The sequence below is a fragment of the Armigeres subalbatus genome, chromosome 3 (assembly GCF_024139115.2).
Source record: "Armigeres subalbatus isolate Guangzhou_Male chromosome 3, GZ_Asu_2, whole genome shotgun sequence".
Taxonomy (NCBI): Eukaryota; Metazoa; Arthropoda; class Insecta; order Diptera; family Culicidae; genus Armigeres; species Armigeres subalbatus.
Window position 1 is genome coordinate 385,930,066 of NC_085141.1, and position 16,747 is coordinate 385,946,812.

Consider the following 16,747-nt stretch of genomic DNA (forward strand, 5'->3'; position numbering starts at 1 on the left):
AAAATCATGTCTGATGGGAGGTATAAAAATATGATATGAGTTTATCACCTAAGTTGAGTTACGCGTTCAAAATAAATAACTTTTGTAAGAAGAAAAATTACACTGTTTGCGAACCGGAAATAAAACAGTATTTTTTGTCCCGGGTATCCCGGGATTTTCGGGATTTCAAAAATAATATCCCGGGAATCGGGAAATCCCGAATTTTCCTAAATCCCGGGATTTTTTGTCCCGGGATGTCCCGGGATGGAAACTCTAATAACATACAACAGCTATCAATGACCTTAAAATTGTCAATTGAAAATGCATTAAACAATTATAAACGTTTTCCACAAAATATTTTTATTTTTCAACAGAAACTTTTCCAAAAAATCAATAGAGAGCAATAAAAGAATACAGAAATTTACATAAAATAGTAAACAGCAACCGAAGACCGACAATCATCGGAGGCGACTTCAATGCTTTGTCAGGGAAATGGGAATGGAGACTGACTAGCGCCAGGGGCTACAGTTTGCTGGTTCTCCCTCCCAAAAACATCGTGGACTAGACCGAGAATGGAACTTGCCATCTCCGGATTGGCTATCCTACGCCATTGAATGCAAGGCTAACTGGAGTCACATGTGACTTACTATGAGCAAAATGCGCCATATGGGAAACTTCTTTGCAACACAAAAAGTGCAAGAGTTGAGCTGATTTACAAAATCTTATGGCTACAACAGGGCTGGTAGCGATAAATGCCGTTCAAAATAGTGACTTAGTGACTAACGATGACGAAAAAAGTGACCAAATAGTGACTTTCAGAAGCAGAAAAAGTGACCAAATAGTGACTTTTGTATGAGCTGAGGTGCATTCGTATTGTCAGTGTGTAACTGATAGTAGATTGGAAACTAGGGATATCATGTTTTTTTCAAATGCTCATTAGAATGCTACCAGAAATCAAGAGAAGACAAAAATTACAAAAGCATGAGGATTACTACTGCTGGCCGTGTGCATCTTCACCGTAACTAGGGAGAGGATGAATCTTAGCAGGGGGCAACCGACTTGGCGACACCATCATAAATACAACGAAGTTGAATATTGAGGAAGGTATAAGTTGGGACATCCAGAGGCTAGCAATATGACCATGGTAAACCTTATTCCGTAACACACCACGTAACGGGTAAAGCACGTTCTACAGCATTGTGGTAATGAAGTTTAACATGAGCTCGAAGTTTTTCGTGAAACTGCAGTTTGTGTATGAAAAAGGCAGAATGAAATATAATAAATTTTGCGCTGTCTTTTACTACCGTTCAAAAAATATTGTCTCGTCAAAATATATTCCCAATATATAAATTATTCATCTGCAAGACAGTGTGAAAGAGTGTTAGAACGAAGCCCAATCCAAAGGAATCACAAAGCTTATGAATCTTTATTAGGTCAAATTGTAAAAGAAAACTTAAAGAATTCAAAATTATAATGACATTTTAATATAGGATTTTTAATAATTGAAAATAACATTTTTAAGCGTAACAAATTCAAATGAATACATAATCCATTTGCCATTTGTTTTTTCGAGACATTAACCAGAACTCATATATAACATGAATTTTACCACACCTAAGTTTCCTAAGTTTCAAGTTTCGTAAAATGCGATCCAAAATCTTGAATTTGATGCAGAAATTGCTTTGGAAAACTCCGATTTTTTTTTCAGAAATTTCAGCGGAAGTTATTTTTTTGTGGAAAGCCTTGTGTAAATTTCTTGAATTTTTTTTTCAGAAATTGTGCGGAAAATGTGAAAAAAAAAATCAGGAATTGTGCAGAAAATTCCTGTGAAATCTTGCTCCAGAAGGAGGAGGAAATTCCAACAGAAATCCGATGGCGAAGGTCAGTACTAAAACTTTCGGAAATTCTTTGATACAATAAATTCAAGACAGAATATTTTGTAGACATTCCTGCTATCTTTCAGGAATTTCCGCGGGAACTGCACGTCAATTATTGTAAAAACTTCTCCGCGAATCCTTGAAAAAAATCTTCTTCAAATACAAGCGGATTTTTTCATGAATTCCGGTAGAAATCTTTTTGGGAATTGCTGATATTGTTTGGTGAATTCCTAAGTAAAACCTTGCGAGATTATTTACCAAACTCAAAGCGAAGTTTTTATGGAAATTTACACAAAGATGTTGCGGTCATGGCTACAGAAATTACTCCATTTTTTACTCCTTACTCCAGATACAGGCAACCTACCCAACTTAGGAAGTAGTGCGCTGGATTCGCCTAATAATGCGCTAAACAACACATCAATTAGTTTGACAGATAAAACTTCGGAAGAAAGTTCGGTTCGGAAGTCCCGACTTCCCGAATCTAACGTAGTGCTACGCCGATAATATCATGCTGTGCGGTTCGTCGTAGAGGGGTTAATCAATCAAAAACTAAGAAATATCTCGGAATTATGTCAAAATTTACGTGAGAAAAAATGGATATTAAGAAACGATGAAAAATGACAACAAGTGAAGTTCTTTCCCTTATAATGCTTGTTAAACGAGTGCTCAAGAGTACCGTGTACCCCCGGTAATATGACCGCTTTTAATCTGAACACTATTTAATTTGAACCCCGTTAGTTTGAACATCGTTCAAATTAAAAATGGTTCAAACGTCATTCAACACGTGGAATCGAGAAAAGAAAATTGAAACATCGTGAAATGGAACGCAGAGAGTAGCCAGAAACCAGTTTTACTGCTCAAATTAAAAATAAACCCCGTTAATTTGAATGAGGTACCGTTCAAATTATCGGGGGTCCACGGTATAATACATTCAATAATGGCTTGGAAATATCCAAAAAATGGGTAAGCATAGACATCAAATGTGGAGTCCCTTCTCAACGGCATTTGGCTATCGAAAACAATAGCCTACGCTCCGTATTTATTAAATTTCCACCCAAAACTAAATCCGCCCGAGGCCTCAAAACCGTTATGTAAATCCGCATCAAATCCGCGAAAACAGCAAAAACAGGGAAAATCGCGAAATCCACGTAGTCGTAACAATCCTGCGCTTTATAAACGGAGTTGCCTAAACGTAAGCCCAAGCTTTGCTGTGGTCTGCATACAGGCCTCTCGATCCCGAAGTCCATGGTTCGAATCTACTCTGCCTTTCATAAGACGGCCTTGGAGCAATTTCTCAAACTTTAAATTTTTTGCTAACTGATTTACATTTGATTTGGTTGATGATAATGGTAGGTACAAATGATTTTTAATTTTAAACTATTTTTTTTTGCAAACGCTGGTGCAAAAATAGTGACTTTAGTGACCATTTTTCGAAAAATAGTGACTTTAGTGACTTTTGGATGCAAATAGTGACTTTTTAGTGACTAGGCTCAAAATAGTGACCAAGTCACTAAAAAGTTACTTGCTACCAGCCCTGCTACAATGAAAATATAAACACAAAAATGATGCGGATTAGCCGAAGGAATCGCTAACGAGGGTTTGCGATGCGACGATACTAAGGAAACTGAAGCCAAGGAACAGCCGGGGGTTAAAGTATTGGTGGTGCCAACCTCGTGCTACCTTTCACAGAGCCATAAGACACTTCCAGAGGGCAAGGTCTGAAATGGTCAGGGAGAAGCATAAGATAATTGTCCATGAAGATAGTGTGGTATTCTAATAAGAGATTACAGTCAGCAAGTCTAAATGCTTCAAGGAGCTGTGTCAAGAAGCTGACGATGGTCCTTGGGGCATCAGTCGATAATGACTGTCAACTGCCAAGTGAGTGCCATTTGACATTCAAGAGGTAGGAAATATTTACATATTTCAATCAATGTAGGGTTTGAGTTAACCAACAATTTTGTTTCAGAAAAGTCAAAAGAGCATCTTTTGTTAAATTGTTCCCAACATTCACTTAATTTTTCCCCTGATTTTAAATAAACATTTTCAATGTATAGCTGAAGAATATGAAACACACGAGAACAAGAACATTAGAATGTCAATCCTGCTATACACATTTATAATTTACTTTGCGTAAATTTTTGCAATGCGTGTTTCCAGAAACGAGTTATTTAGAATTTTGATTATCTCTAATACCAGATTTATCTCTAATACCAGTAGCCAGAGCCGTAGTGTGGCTTCCTTGCGCCCTTGGCGAAACCTTCACTGGGCGCCCCTTATTTTATTGCATATGTTAAGAATAAAAACCGCAATAAAAGCAGGGAGATTTAAAACCAATTATTTTCATCGTATACCTAATTATTTGTTTCTGAATTTCTTAAGCTTCTGTAACCTTCATATGTTCCATTATAGAGGTAGGAAGTAAAGATTACTAAAAATCATAAAACTCCTAGAAATCCATAGAAATTTTCCTGTATTTTTGAATTCAATGTACCTAATATCTATTTGATCCAGTAGTGCACTGATTCTCGAATATTTCAAATTTACTTGTTGTGTATCTAGCTAGGCCAATAAAATGTGCTGGTCGATGATTGGAGCGCTATCTGACCTGGACGAACAAAAAAAAACCTACTTTGGAGTGGATTGGGTGACCTTCAGAATTGTCATATTGATAAGAAAAAATCAACTCTGGAGTGATTTGGAAAAACCAAAGTCTGGAGTGGGTTGATTAATCGCCAGAATAGTCTTCAGTCTGTCGGTAGTTTAGTGGGATTGTTGAAATTGCTTGGACCAATGAAATTCAACTTTCAAGAAAGTCAGTCGCCATCATTATTGGAATTTCTTGATGCAGATTATTGTATTCCGTATGCTGTAAGACGAGTGACATCCCTTCAAATACACAGGATTCTGTTTTTACGCGATTTTTTTTCGCTTGTAATTTTGATCGTGTGACTTTAATTTTCCACCAAAGTCCTCGCAAAATGTTTCAAAAAATCCTAAATAATTCAGAGAAAAATCACATGATAATTAATATGCGTTAAACATTCAGGATGAGTGTAAAATTGAGAAAATGTAAATCCTGTAAAAACAGAATCTAGTGTACTCATTTTCATAAGAAAATATTTTGAGCTTTTAGTGAAATGTCTTTACTTGCCATAAGACAACTTCGTACAATTCCTTTTAATTCCACCACTTGATCAAGTGGTATAAATCAGTTAAATTGTACGAATTCGCCTTATGGCAAGTACTTTATCCTCGTTTAAAGCTTTATTAAGTGGTTGTTCTGTGTTCTTATTCAAATAGTTGTTCTGTGTAGAATAAGTTTTTTTTTCTCGGGTTAACATAAAATCCCTTACACTACTTCCATGTATTCGTTTTTTACAGTCTACTTTGTTTTGCCTTTAGCGTATTGGCGATTTCTCCCCAGAAGCCAGTTGCGCCACTGTTCCAGTTTCATTTCCTCTTCTCTCTTTCTTCTTTACTTCCAAATCCGTCAAATAAATTATGTAAAACATTGTTTCCCAGCCTGTGTAAATCTAATGGAAGGGGGTCGCGACCCCCCAACTTTGGGAAACTATGATGTAAAAGATAATGACTCGGAGACGAGCCAGCCTTGGGCTGAAAGTCTCTTTAATAAAGACAAAAAAAAAAAAAAAAAAGATAATGAAGGCGATGGCGCAAATCTCGTAAATTGAGGGAAACATACCCCCTGAGCCGACGTTCCGATACCTGTTTCGAGCCGATACCTGTTTCAATTTGTCAACGGAAAAGGGCTCTCCGGATACTAGTCAAACAGTTGATTACTGAATTGTTGATTACCGAATCGTCTAATTCACTTTGTACCAGTGAATTTGAGAATAATTTGTGATCATTTTCCATAGTGACATTTTTGAATTCGGCGCCACCCTATGGCGTGGCGCCCTTGGCGGGGGCCAACCTGGCCAACCACACGCCACGGCGCTGCCAGTAGCGAAGAGTTTATTGAATCTACCTCCTTTTGTATATGCTCCCTATAAAAACCTGAGAAATGATAAATTTAGTCTGTTTATATACTGGTTGGTCGAACTTCAGCTTTGCGTAATCTATTCGCATAATGTTTTGCTTTCTGAATATGCTTGCCCTCTCTTCAAGATATCTGTTTTATTATTGTTTTCATATGTTAATTATTCTTACGAAATAGAATTACGCATTAATAAATGGTAATTAGTCAAAGCCAAGTTCAGCCAATCTTTTTGTCAAGACGCTGAAATAGCTTGCATAATAAACCGCTTCCCTACATAGCGCAATTTAATGACGTCGCTCTCAGCATGATGGTCGCAATCAATATTATATATAAACACTTAACTTGATGAATACTCAGACTTGTTAGATTTGTTGGCTTGTTAGATTTGGTTAGCTTTTAACAGAGTTGAACAAAGCAAACACTGCAGTGCACTGGCGGGCTTATGATGGACTCCGACAAACTTCTCTACTACGGAACTTAGCGGATAATTCCGAAGGACGGCCAACTAACCAACCAATGTCCTAAGAGCGAATTAGCCAATTAATGTCTATTTCCATGATAATTAGATATAATAGATGTTGTGTAGCAGGATATTTAATGTTTTGTGCTTTTTGTTCTTGAATTCTTCAGCTGAAAAGCAAAGATGAATATTAGCAGGGTATAATTGTAGCGAATAACATATAAACAAATCTACAGAATAGTAGTTTGTGCAACTAGTTGCAAAAAGAATATTTTTTCAGCACGAGTTGTACGTTCATCCAACACGCTATTTTTTGCAATGACGAAACAATGAGCTTTATTATGATAAATCTGTACCATAATTGTAAAGTCTGATTTACTCCACATGATAAATCTTGCCAATAAATAATGTTGCTGCAGAGAACAATCAGATTCTATGTTATCGTGCCACATCGCATAGCTCTACAAGCCTTGAAGCGATAGATGAACTCGCCTTTGGAAAATTCGGATCTTATGTCCATCAAACTATTTCATTTATTCCGCGACGCAGCTTGCCTTAATGCTGTCCAATGAGCAGCTTGAAGTAGCTCGGAGTTTCTCCCGTCCTGCTCGTTCTTTTTTTGTCAACAAATGGACATGAGCGGGATGGGAATAACTTCGAGCTACTTCAAGCTGCTCATTGGACAGCACTACCATCTGAACACTATCCCAAGCTAATTTAGTAAAATGTAGTCATGTAACTACTGTTCCGATGTTGGTTTTTCATTATTGCACCCAAATGTGTGCTATAATGGATATTATGCAACCCATTTGAGTTGCATAATGTTCATTAAAGCACCCATTTTGTAGGTGTGGAAAAGTAGGCCGTTTTACCACTCAAAGACGAACTGTAAACCAGGTATTATGATCAGGAATTGCAAATTTTTTTGACTTTCGATAAACGAAATTGTTGCTTTATGCGGCAGAGCTCATGAGTGCCAATATTTTTGAAGAATTCAAGGCCAACTTTGATTAAAATATTCGAATATTTTCTACATTTTGAATGTGAAAAAGGCACTTACTAAGCGCAAAACACTGGATAGGTACGACAATCGGTTAAGCGAGGTAGTAACGATACGATTGACGTCAAAAACGCGTTTAACAGTGCAATCTAGTAGGCCGTAGGGCTGCACAGAATGCGGATCCTCGATCATTTGCCTAGGATCCTTTAGAACTAATTCTATAGCCGGATTCTGCTTTATACGAAACGAATTCATATCCGACACAACGCTCTGGAAAAGGTGTGTTTAACGGGGTGCTAATTGTTGCCCACAAAGATCATCGGATACGCGGATGATATAGACCTAACGATAATCGGTGAGTTGCTGGAAGAGGTAGAAATGGCAGTGGAAGAGACGACCGACGCAGTTGAAACCAGAATGACTAGAATAAAGCTGATACAGCTGTTCACCAGAGCACGAAATTGCTGGTGATCAGCAACTGCAAAACTGCAAAGTGATCGAGAAAAGAATGTAGAATGAAGAAGTAAGAAGTAAGAAGTAAGAAGTAAGAAGTAAGAAGTAAGAAGTAAGAAGTAAGAAGTAAGAAGTAAGAAGTAAGAAGTAAGAAGTAAGAAGTAAGAAGTAAGAAGTAAGAAGTAAGAAGTAAGAAGTAAGAAGTAAGAAGTAGAAGTAAGAAGTAAGAAGAAAAAGTAAGAAGTAAGAAGTAAGAAGTAAGAAGAAGAAGTGAAGTAAGAAGTAAAGTAAGAAGTAAGTAAGAAGAAGTAAGAAGAAGTAAGAAGTAAGAAGTAAGAAGTAAAGTAAGAAGTAAGAAGTAAAGTAAGAAGTAAGTAAGAAGAAGAAGAAGAAGAAGTAAGAAGTAAGAAGTAAGAAGTAAGAAGTAAGAAGTAAGAAGTAAGAAGTAAGAAGTAAGAAGTAAGAAGTAAGAAGTAAGAAGGAAGAAAGAAGTATGAAAACTAAGGAAGAAGAATGCATGAGGTAAATGGATAAAAGAAGAATGGAGAAAAGAAGAAGAAAAAAAATAAGTAGGAAAAAGTAAGAAGAGAGAAGGAACTTCTTCTTCTTCTTCTTATTGGCATTACATCCAAACACTGGGATAGAGCCGCCCCGCAGCTTAGTGTTCATTAAGCACTTCCACAGTTATTAACTGCGAGGTTTCTAAGCCAAGTTACCATTTTTGCATTCGTATATCATGAGGCTAACACGATGATACTTTTATGCCCAAGGAAGTCGAGACAATTTCCAATCCGAAAATTGCCTAGACCGGCACCGGGAATCGAACCCAGCCACCCTCAGCATGGTCTTGCTTTGTAGCCGCGCTTCTTACCGCACGGCTAAGGAGGGCGCTGAATTTCCTCATGAATTTCCTAAAAACCAAATTTAGGGAGGGGTTTCTAGATAAGGAGAAATTACAATTACATGAGAAAGATTTTCGAACCATTTTCAGAGGAATTTGTGGATTACTTTCCGGAGGAATTTAGAAGTTCCCAGGGGAGTTTCTAGAAGGATTTCAAGGAGAATGCTTGACCCCAAAACTTTTCGATTTGTTTTACCCCAACCTGCCCACTCTGGCTACGCCCTTGTATCATTCCCATCATTGCTTTGTAAAATCATGAAGTTTGAGGTGCCGCACGACCTATTTTGAATCAATTTAGAAATTGGCCATTCCGTAGGTCCTCCGGATTGTGACCGGAATGGATCCAAGTGGGCCAGGAACCCTGAAAATATCATTCTCATCATTTCTTTCTGAAATCATGAAGTTTGAGGTGTCGCACGACCTATTTTGAATCAATTTAGAAAATGGCCATTCCGTTGGTCCCCGGATTGTGACCGATGTGGCCGGATTGAATCCAAGTAGGTCAGGAACCCTATGAATATCATTCCCATCATTGCTTGAAAATCATGAAGTTTGAGGTGTCGCACGACCTATTTTGCATCAATTTAGAAAATGGCCATTCCGTAGGTCCTCCGGATTGTGGCCGGAATGGATCCGAGTGGGCCAGAACCCTAAAAATATCATTCTCATCATTGCTTTGTAAAATCATGAAGTTTGTGGTGTCGCACGACCTATTTTGAATCAATTTAGAAAATGGCCATTCCGTTGGTCCTCGGATTGTGACCGATGTGGCCGGATTGAATCCGAGTAGGTCAGGAACCCTAAGAGTATCATTCCCATCATTGCTTGAAAATCATGAAGTTTGAGGTGTCGCACGACCTATTTTGAATCAATTTAGAAAATGGCTATTCCGTTGGTCTCCGGATTGTGACCGATGTGGCCGGATTGAATCCGAGTGGGCCAGGAACCCCAAAAATATCATTTTTATCATTGCTTTGTGAAATCATGAAGTTTGAGGTGTCGCACGACCTGTTTTGACTTTAAATTGTAAATGGCCACTTATTCCGGGGACAACTGACCCCAACGGAATCGGGAATAATTCTGGAACCGTACTGTGGATAACCTCGGAACTATATAAATCAAAAATTTGGATCCATCCGGATGGAATGCAACTTGTTGCGAAAGAATCGGTCAAGAAATGCGATTTTTACAGCAGTTTAGATTTGTGAAAGCCCTTAAAAACAGACGTTGGGGACGGAAAGGTTAAACGGCATCCGGCCAAAAGATGCAAAAAATCGCCAAGCACGAGTGAGGCAAAATAAAGGTCTGGGGATTCCAATAACGACCTCGGTTCCAATCGTCAAATTGTCGATTCATGTTCAATAACATACTTAAAGATGATACTGTGCCTTGAGCTGATTGCTAAATATTTATTAAGTTTGATATTTCTGCAATTGAACGAATAAAAACATACCGGGAAAATCAATTAAACAAGACCAAAATAAAAACTCCACCCTAAAAAAATAAAAAAAATCCATAATAAATCAGGATACTGTCAATTAAGATATCAGGATATGAGCAATAAATAAATATAAAATTGCCACAAACAATGTAAAATTTCCATAAACAATCACAAAAAGTCCACAAAACAAATAGTAGTTTGTGCAACTAGTTGCAAAAAGATGATTTTTACAGCATGAGGCTTGCAGAGTTGGATAAATACTACGAGTGCTGAAATAATCAAGTTTTGAAACAAGTTGCACACGCTATTTTTTGCAATGACAAAAAATGGGCTTAAATGTGATAAATCTGTACCAAAACTGTACAATCGAATTTACTCCACATGATCATTCATGCCAATAAATTATGTTGTGGCAGAGAACAATCAGTTCCATCCTATCGTGCCAAATTGCATAGCTCGACAAGATATGAAGCGATAGATGGATGTTATGTCCAACAAACTATTTTATTTATTAGGCGAGACGCAGAGAATACACTATTTGAACAGTGAACACTGACCAAAGCTAATTCATGTGTAGTCATGTAACTCATGTTCCAATGTTAGTTTTTCATCATAGCACCCAAATGAGTGCTATAAAGAATATTATGCAACCCATTTGAATTGCATAATAGTCATTAAAGCACCCATTTCGTTGGTATGGAAAAGTAGGCCGTTTTATCATTTAAAGACAAACTGTAAATCAGGTATTATAATCAGGAATTGCAATTATAAAAGAAAATTTTCCATAAATAAATCAAAATGTTCCACGGAAAAATGATAATATTGGTTTATTTATGGAAATGTTGTATTTTTTTCCGTGAAACATTTTGATTTCTTTATGGGAAAATTTTCTTTTAAAATTGTATTTTTTGCTTTTAAATGTGCTAATTTGTTCTCTGCAATTCCTGATCTTAATACCTGGTTCACAGTTCGTCTTTGAATGACAAAACGGCCTTCTTTTCCGATGAACAATCACAAAATTCTCCACATAATAAATATTTTGTCCACAAAAAATGAATGAAAACAAAAAATGAAAAAAAATCCAAAAAATTATCAATGAAGAGCAATAAAAAATAAAAGAAAAATCCCATTAAAAAATACAAAAAACAAGAAATGATAAAAATTTCCATGAACTTCAAACGCTTTTGAAGAGGGGATCATCTATGGAAGAATCTTCAGTTTTATTTCTTTTTTATAGCTCTTTATAGATATTCGTACTTTTTATTCCTCTTTATCGATTTTTTTGTGGAAAGTTTTTGTGTAGACAAAAATATATTTATTTTGCGGAAATTTTTTAATTGTTTTTTTTGTTGTTGCTAATATTCATTTATTTATTTTGTATTTTTCAAGGGAACATTTTGTTTTTTGATTGATTGATTTTTCATGGAAAATTCTTCTTTTATAATTGCAAATTATTTTTTTAAAAGTGCAAATTTATTTTGGTTTTGTGGAAAATTCCTAATTGTTCATGGAAATTTTGTATTATTTGTGTAAATTTTATATTTACTTATTGCTCATACCCTAATTTCTTAATTGGCAATTTGCTATTTTTATGGAAAATTTAGGTGGAGTTTTTATTTTAGTCGACGGTTACGGCCATTGAACTCCATTTATTTGAAAGCTCAATCTTTTTTTTCTTTTGAATAAAAACATTTTATCCAGGTATTCTTCCTGTTTCGTCGGGTAAGTTTGACAGTGGTATATGTCCCGCCGAAGCCCGGGATGATACTGCACCAAAAATAAGTGGTCCAACCTCATTCCAGCCCGATACTTCCGCATCCTGCAACCTTCGATTGTCCGACATCAGTTTACGCATTTATTATCAAAATGTCCGAGGCCTGCGAACTAAAATCGATGACTTTTTCTTGTCAACTACCGACTCGAACTATGACGCTATAGTTCTTACGGAGACGTGGTTGGATGACAGAATCTATTCGGCACAACTGTTCAACCGCCAATACGAGATTTTTCGGAATGACCGCAACCGCCTAAACAGTTATAAACTACGTGGAGGTGGTGTACTGATCGCAGTAAATAGGCGTTTGAACTGTTGCCTCGACCCTGCCCCGTCAATCCTTCTCTCGAACAGATTTGGGTAAAGATAAAAACACAACAAAGGTCGGTAAGCGTCGGCGTGCTCTATCTCCCCCCGGATCGTAAATCTGATTTGAATTGCATCGAAAATCATAATAACTCGATTGGGACTGTTTTCTCCAAACTAAGCTTGAATGATTTCGCACAATCCAACAAGCCACCATCACTCGACGCACTTCGTTCAAGCATCTCAGATTCCTGCTCTACTCTACTGGATGGTTTCAGCCTACGTGGTCTTGTCCAAGTAAATCACGTACTTAACAGAAATAGTCGACTACTAGACTTCATCCTTGTGAATGAACCCGCTCTTTCCGAATGCTCGGTACAGGAAGCTGTTGAACCTTTGCTAAATATCGATGCCGATCATCCTGCGCTAGAAACCTGCATCAACATGCCAAGCCCAATGCAATTCGAAACATTTGATGAAGTGAACAGTTTGGACTTTCGTCAAGCGAACATAGTTGCATTGAAACGAAAGTTTGATCAAATGGACTGGGAGCCTATTCGTATGGCAACCAACGTGGACGAAGCTGTTGAATATTTCACCAGTGTGGTTAACATGGCAATCGTTGAGAACGTTCCTTTGCGTCGACCGCCTCCAAAACCTGCGTGGGCAAATGCTCGACTTCGCAAATTAAAACGATTCAGATCAGCGGCACTCAGAAAATATATCCAAAATCGCAATCCGTTCTCCAAGCAACTATTTACTCGAGCCAGCAACGAGTATCGTCTGTACAATCGATATCTATACCGATGCTACACCAAACGCATTCAGAACAATCTTCGCTTGAATCCAAATCAGTTCTGGTCGTTCGTCAGAACAACAAAGAATGAAGATGGCTTACCTACTGAAATTTTCCTTGGCGAACGTCAAGCCCGTAAGCAGAAAATAAAAGTTATCTCCTAGCCGACCATTTTTCGCACACCTTCAGCATCTCAAGTAGATTTAGCGATTCTGAATACGCCCAGAGATTTGATCAGCCTCAACATTATCTCCGTCACCCCGGAACTGGTCGATTCGGCTATAAAGAAGCTAAAGTTCTCCAATTCACCTGGACCCGATGGATTTCCTTCCTCCCTGCTGAAAAAATGTTCATCACAACTGATCCATCCTTTGACAACAATATTCAACCTGTCCCTGGAACAGGGTGTATTCCCAAAGGGGTGGAAATCATCGTACATGTTTCCAATTTCGTGGAATAACTTCACTTTGTGCTTGTTCCAAAGTACTTGAAGTCATTGTCAACGACTCATTATTCGCAGCCAGCAAACACTACATATCATCTGACCAACACGGCTTTTATCCAAGGAGATCGACATCCACAAACCTCATTCCATTAACGTCTACTTGTCTTCGAAGTATGGATTCCGGAGCACAGGTCGATGTAATAAACACGGATCTCAAGGCTGCATTTGATTGTGTCGATCAACAAATTCTGCTGGCTAAGCTGAATAAGCTCGGAGTGTCTGAATTACTAATTCGTTGGTTCAAATCCTACCTCACCAACCGCGCGCTCTGCGTTAAAATCGGCACAGTTAAGTCGTTTGAATTCACGAACCCATCAGGTGTACCCCAAGGCAGTAACCTAAGACCCTTACTCTTTTCCATATTCATGAATGATGTCGGATTCACTATTCCACCAGGATTCCGTTATTTTTATGCTGACGACGTCAAAATCTTCATGATTATACGCTGTATCCAAGATTGCCTACTACTCCAGAATCTGGTAAAAAAGTTCGAGGAATGGTGTTCTACAAATTTCCTAACACTGAGTGTACACAAGTGTAATGTTATTACCTTCCACCCCAAAAAGACCCCAACACTCTACCAATACGTGATGCACGATACAAATCTGCAGCGTACCAGCAGTGTACGTGACCTGGGTATAATTCTGGATTCCAGTTTGTCCTTCAAGCAGCATTATGTAGATATCGTCGCAAGAGCCAACAGACAACTTGGTTTTATTTTTAAAATTACTGACGAGTTTCATGATACTCTTTGCCTTAAGGCTCTATATTGCTCACTTGTTCGGTCAATATTAGAATTCGGCTTGGTAATCTGGTGTCCATACCATTCTTCCTGGATTACAAGATTAGAGGCCGTTCAAAGAAGATTTGTTCGGTACGCCTTACGCAATCTTCCATGGAATGATCCAACAAACCTCCCCCCTTATGAAGAACGCTGCCAGTTGCTTGGTCTAGAGACCCTCGAACAAAGGCGATCTATCAATCAGGCGGTGTTCGTTGCAAAAATTTTAACCGACGAGACCGACTGCCCTGAAATCCTGAATCAACTGAACTTCTATGCCCCGGAGCGGACACTCCGGTCCAGGAACATACTCCAGCTAGAAGGTCGATCATACAATTATGGCATGCACGACCCCATACGGTTTATCTCAGCACGCTTCAACGAGTTCCACGCACTGTTCGATTTCAACGGCATCTCGTCCACCATGTTCCGGAATAGAATTAGAAGAGAGTTATTAGTCCAACTTCGTAACAACCATCGTCAGTAATAAGTTTTTGTTGTTAGTAGAGAAATAATTGTTCCAGAATGCTATGTTTAATTTAGAATGTGTTGTTTTTATATTTGTACACTGCATGTTAAATTCTTTCAAGAAAAGATATGAGGTTTTTACGCCAATTTGAGCATGGCCAACAATGTCAACTCAAACTGGCTTTTTCCTTCATCAATTCATTAAGGTTTCAAGCCAGATGGAATAAATAAAAACCAATAAACAAATAAAAAAATGTATTATTTTTGAAACTTCATTTATGTTATATTTATTATTTTATGTTTATTCATTATTATATTTATGTTCATAATAAAAAGTGGGTTTTCTTATTCCTTCAGCAACACTATTGGTTGACAACATGTTTTCGAATAGGATAATCAATAAAAGAATCAAAATTGTATACATAACAGAAACAATTCATTGAAACTTCAATGGAGAAAACAAAAAATCGTTCAGAAGTTACAGAAATAATTTATATTTCGATTCGTTTCGTTTCGAACCATCAAGGATACTTGAAATTTCGTTTCGCCAGGAAAAAATGTTTTATCGCTTACCCTGACTGACATACCAAAACAATGACCATATCAGAGGAATATTTGCAAGTGATTTTGAAAAAAAATAAAATAATATCCACTTCCCTATATTTAATTAGAGGAATAAAGCGGTTCTGGGCACTGCCCAACAAATTCCCATACAAATCTTTATTTTAGTTTTTCATGATTTCCACAATTCTACTATTCGTTATTTTAATATTCGAAAATATGTTGTTCAATTGGTCGAATTATCGATGCATGTACAATAACATACTTTCTCTGTGCCTTTAATGTGTCTTTAATTGGATGCTAAATATTCATTAAGTTGGATATTTCTGCTACCTTTCATCCCTGCAGTCTTTGTAATCAAACGATAATTTTGATTTTATCCCATCGTTTTCATCACTTTCTGGTCTTCTTTATGGGAAAGTCAGAGTAATCGTTTTTCAATATTCGAATATTTCGGGATAATTCTTTGTCGATTTATGAAAAATCCTCAATTGTTCCTCAATCGATGAAGAATCTTTAACTGTTATTGAATTTAACATAAAAAGTTTTGTTTTCTAACCAGTTAAAAAATAATGTAAATGCAAAGAATAAAATAAACCAATAATTGCGCATCTTTCTCATGCTCGCTAATCCTTTGAAGTAAAGATAACAAAAACAACTCAAACCAGTTTCGATCCATCCCATTCAGTTCTGCGCTGTCAACATGAATCCGTCATATCTGCCAGTCATTTTCACGCTCCGTCGACCTAAATATCTACGTAAACCCATCATAAGCCTGGACCGACTCCTTTATTTAATACATACCCCTAGCCCCAGTATTATTCGCGCTTTTCTTCCACCACGATATCCTGCAGCTGCGATAAGGGCTGCAAACAAGTCTTTTTTTCTAGCTGAATTGAAAAAAAAGCTGGAATCTCGTAAAATCAAAACAAAGATTACGTAACTACACAAGGCCATCTTCCACGTAATCATTGTTGTCGTGGTCTTCTTCTGCTTACCCGAAGAAATTCATCGCGAAAGGACGAAAACAAGCTGCGAGAATTCGCGGCGCGACCCCACGAAAATAAACTGGAACCGGTTCCGTTGCCGTTCGGCAGCAGCCAGCGTACCTACTCCACGTATCGTCGTCGTTCGCTTTTATTCGCTAGCGGGCAGGGTTTGATTAAAGGGGATTAACAATCCTCGCGTACGCGGGGCGCCCTTTTCCGCGTGAGCGAGAAAACGACGATGAATAGCGTGAGCAAAACAAAGGTTTCGAAAATCTTATGAATCAACCATCGCCGCTTGGTAGGGCACAGTGATTCTCGTACGCATTCAAAGGTGTAAAAAACGTAAAACAGTTTTAGTAAAGCAATATTTTATTTGGCCTTCTTTCTATTGAATTATTTTGATAACATTATTCTAAACTGAGGGAAAACATCGATCATATCACTTGTCATAAGATG

General features: G+C 37.6%; 1 protein-coding gene and 1 long non-coding RNA gene across 2 annotated transcripts in view; one reads left to right on the top strand and one right to left on the bottom strand.

Annotated features, from left to right (window-relative positions):
* The window catches only part of LOC134222958 (uncharacterized), a 33,231-nt gene extending 19,753 nt beyond the window's left edge, over positions 1–13,478 (top strand). Inside the window, exons 3-5 of the mRNA XM_062702099.1 lie at positions 11,813–12,180; positions 12,240–13,122; positions 13,177–13,478. Of these exons, the coding sequence (XP_062558083.1) occupies positions 11,813–12,180; positions 12,240–13,122; positions 13,177–13,478 (1,553 nt within the window). The remainder of the gene's footprint in view (positions 1–11,812; positions 12,181–12,239; positions 13,123–13,176) is intronic.
* Positions 13,479–15,602: 2,124 nt separating this feature from the next.
* Positions 15,603–16,406, bottom strand: LOC134223833 (uncharacterized). The gene is made up of 3 exons (XR_009982740.1): positions 16,301–16,406; positions 16,107–16,192; positions 15,603–16,056 (listed from the first exon to the last, which is right to left on the bottom strand). It is a non-coding gene; the product is annotated as an uncharacterized LOC134223833 (long non-coding RNA).
* Between the last annotated feature and the right edge of the window lie 341 nt (positions 16,407–16,747).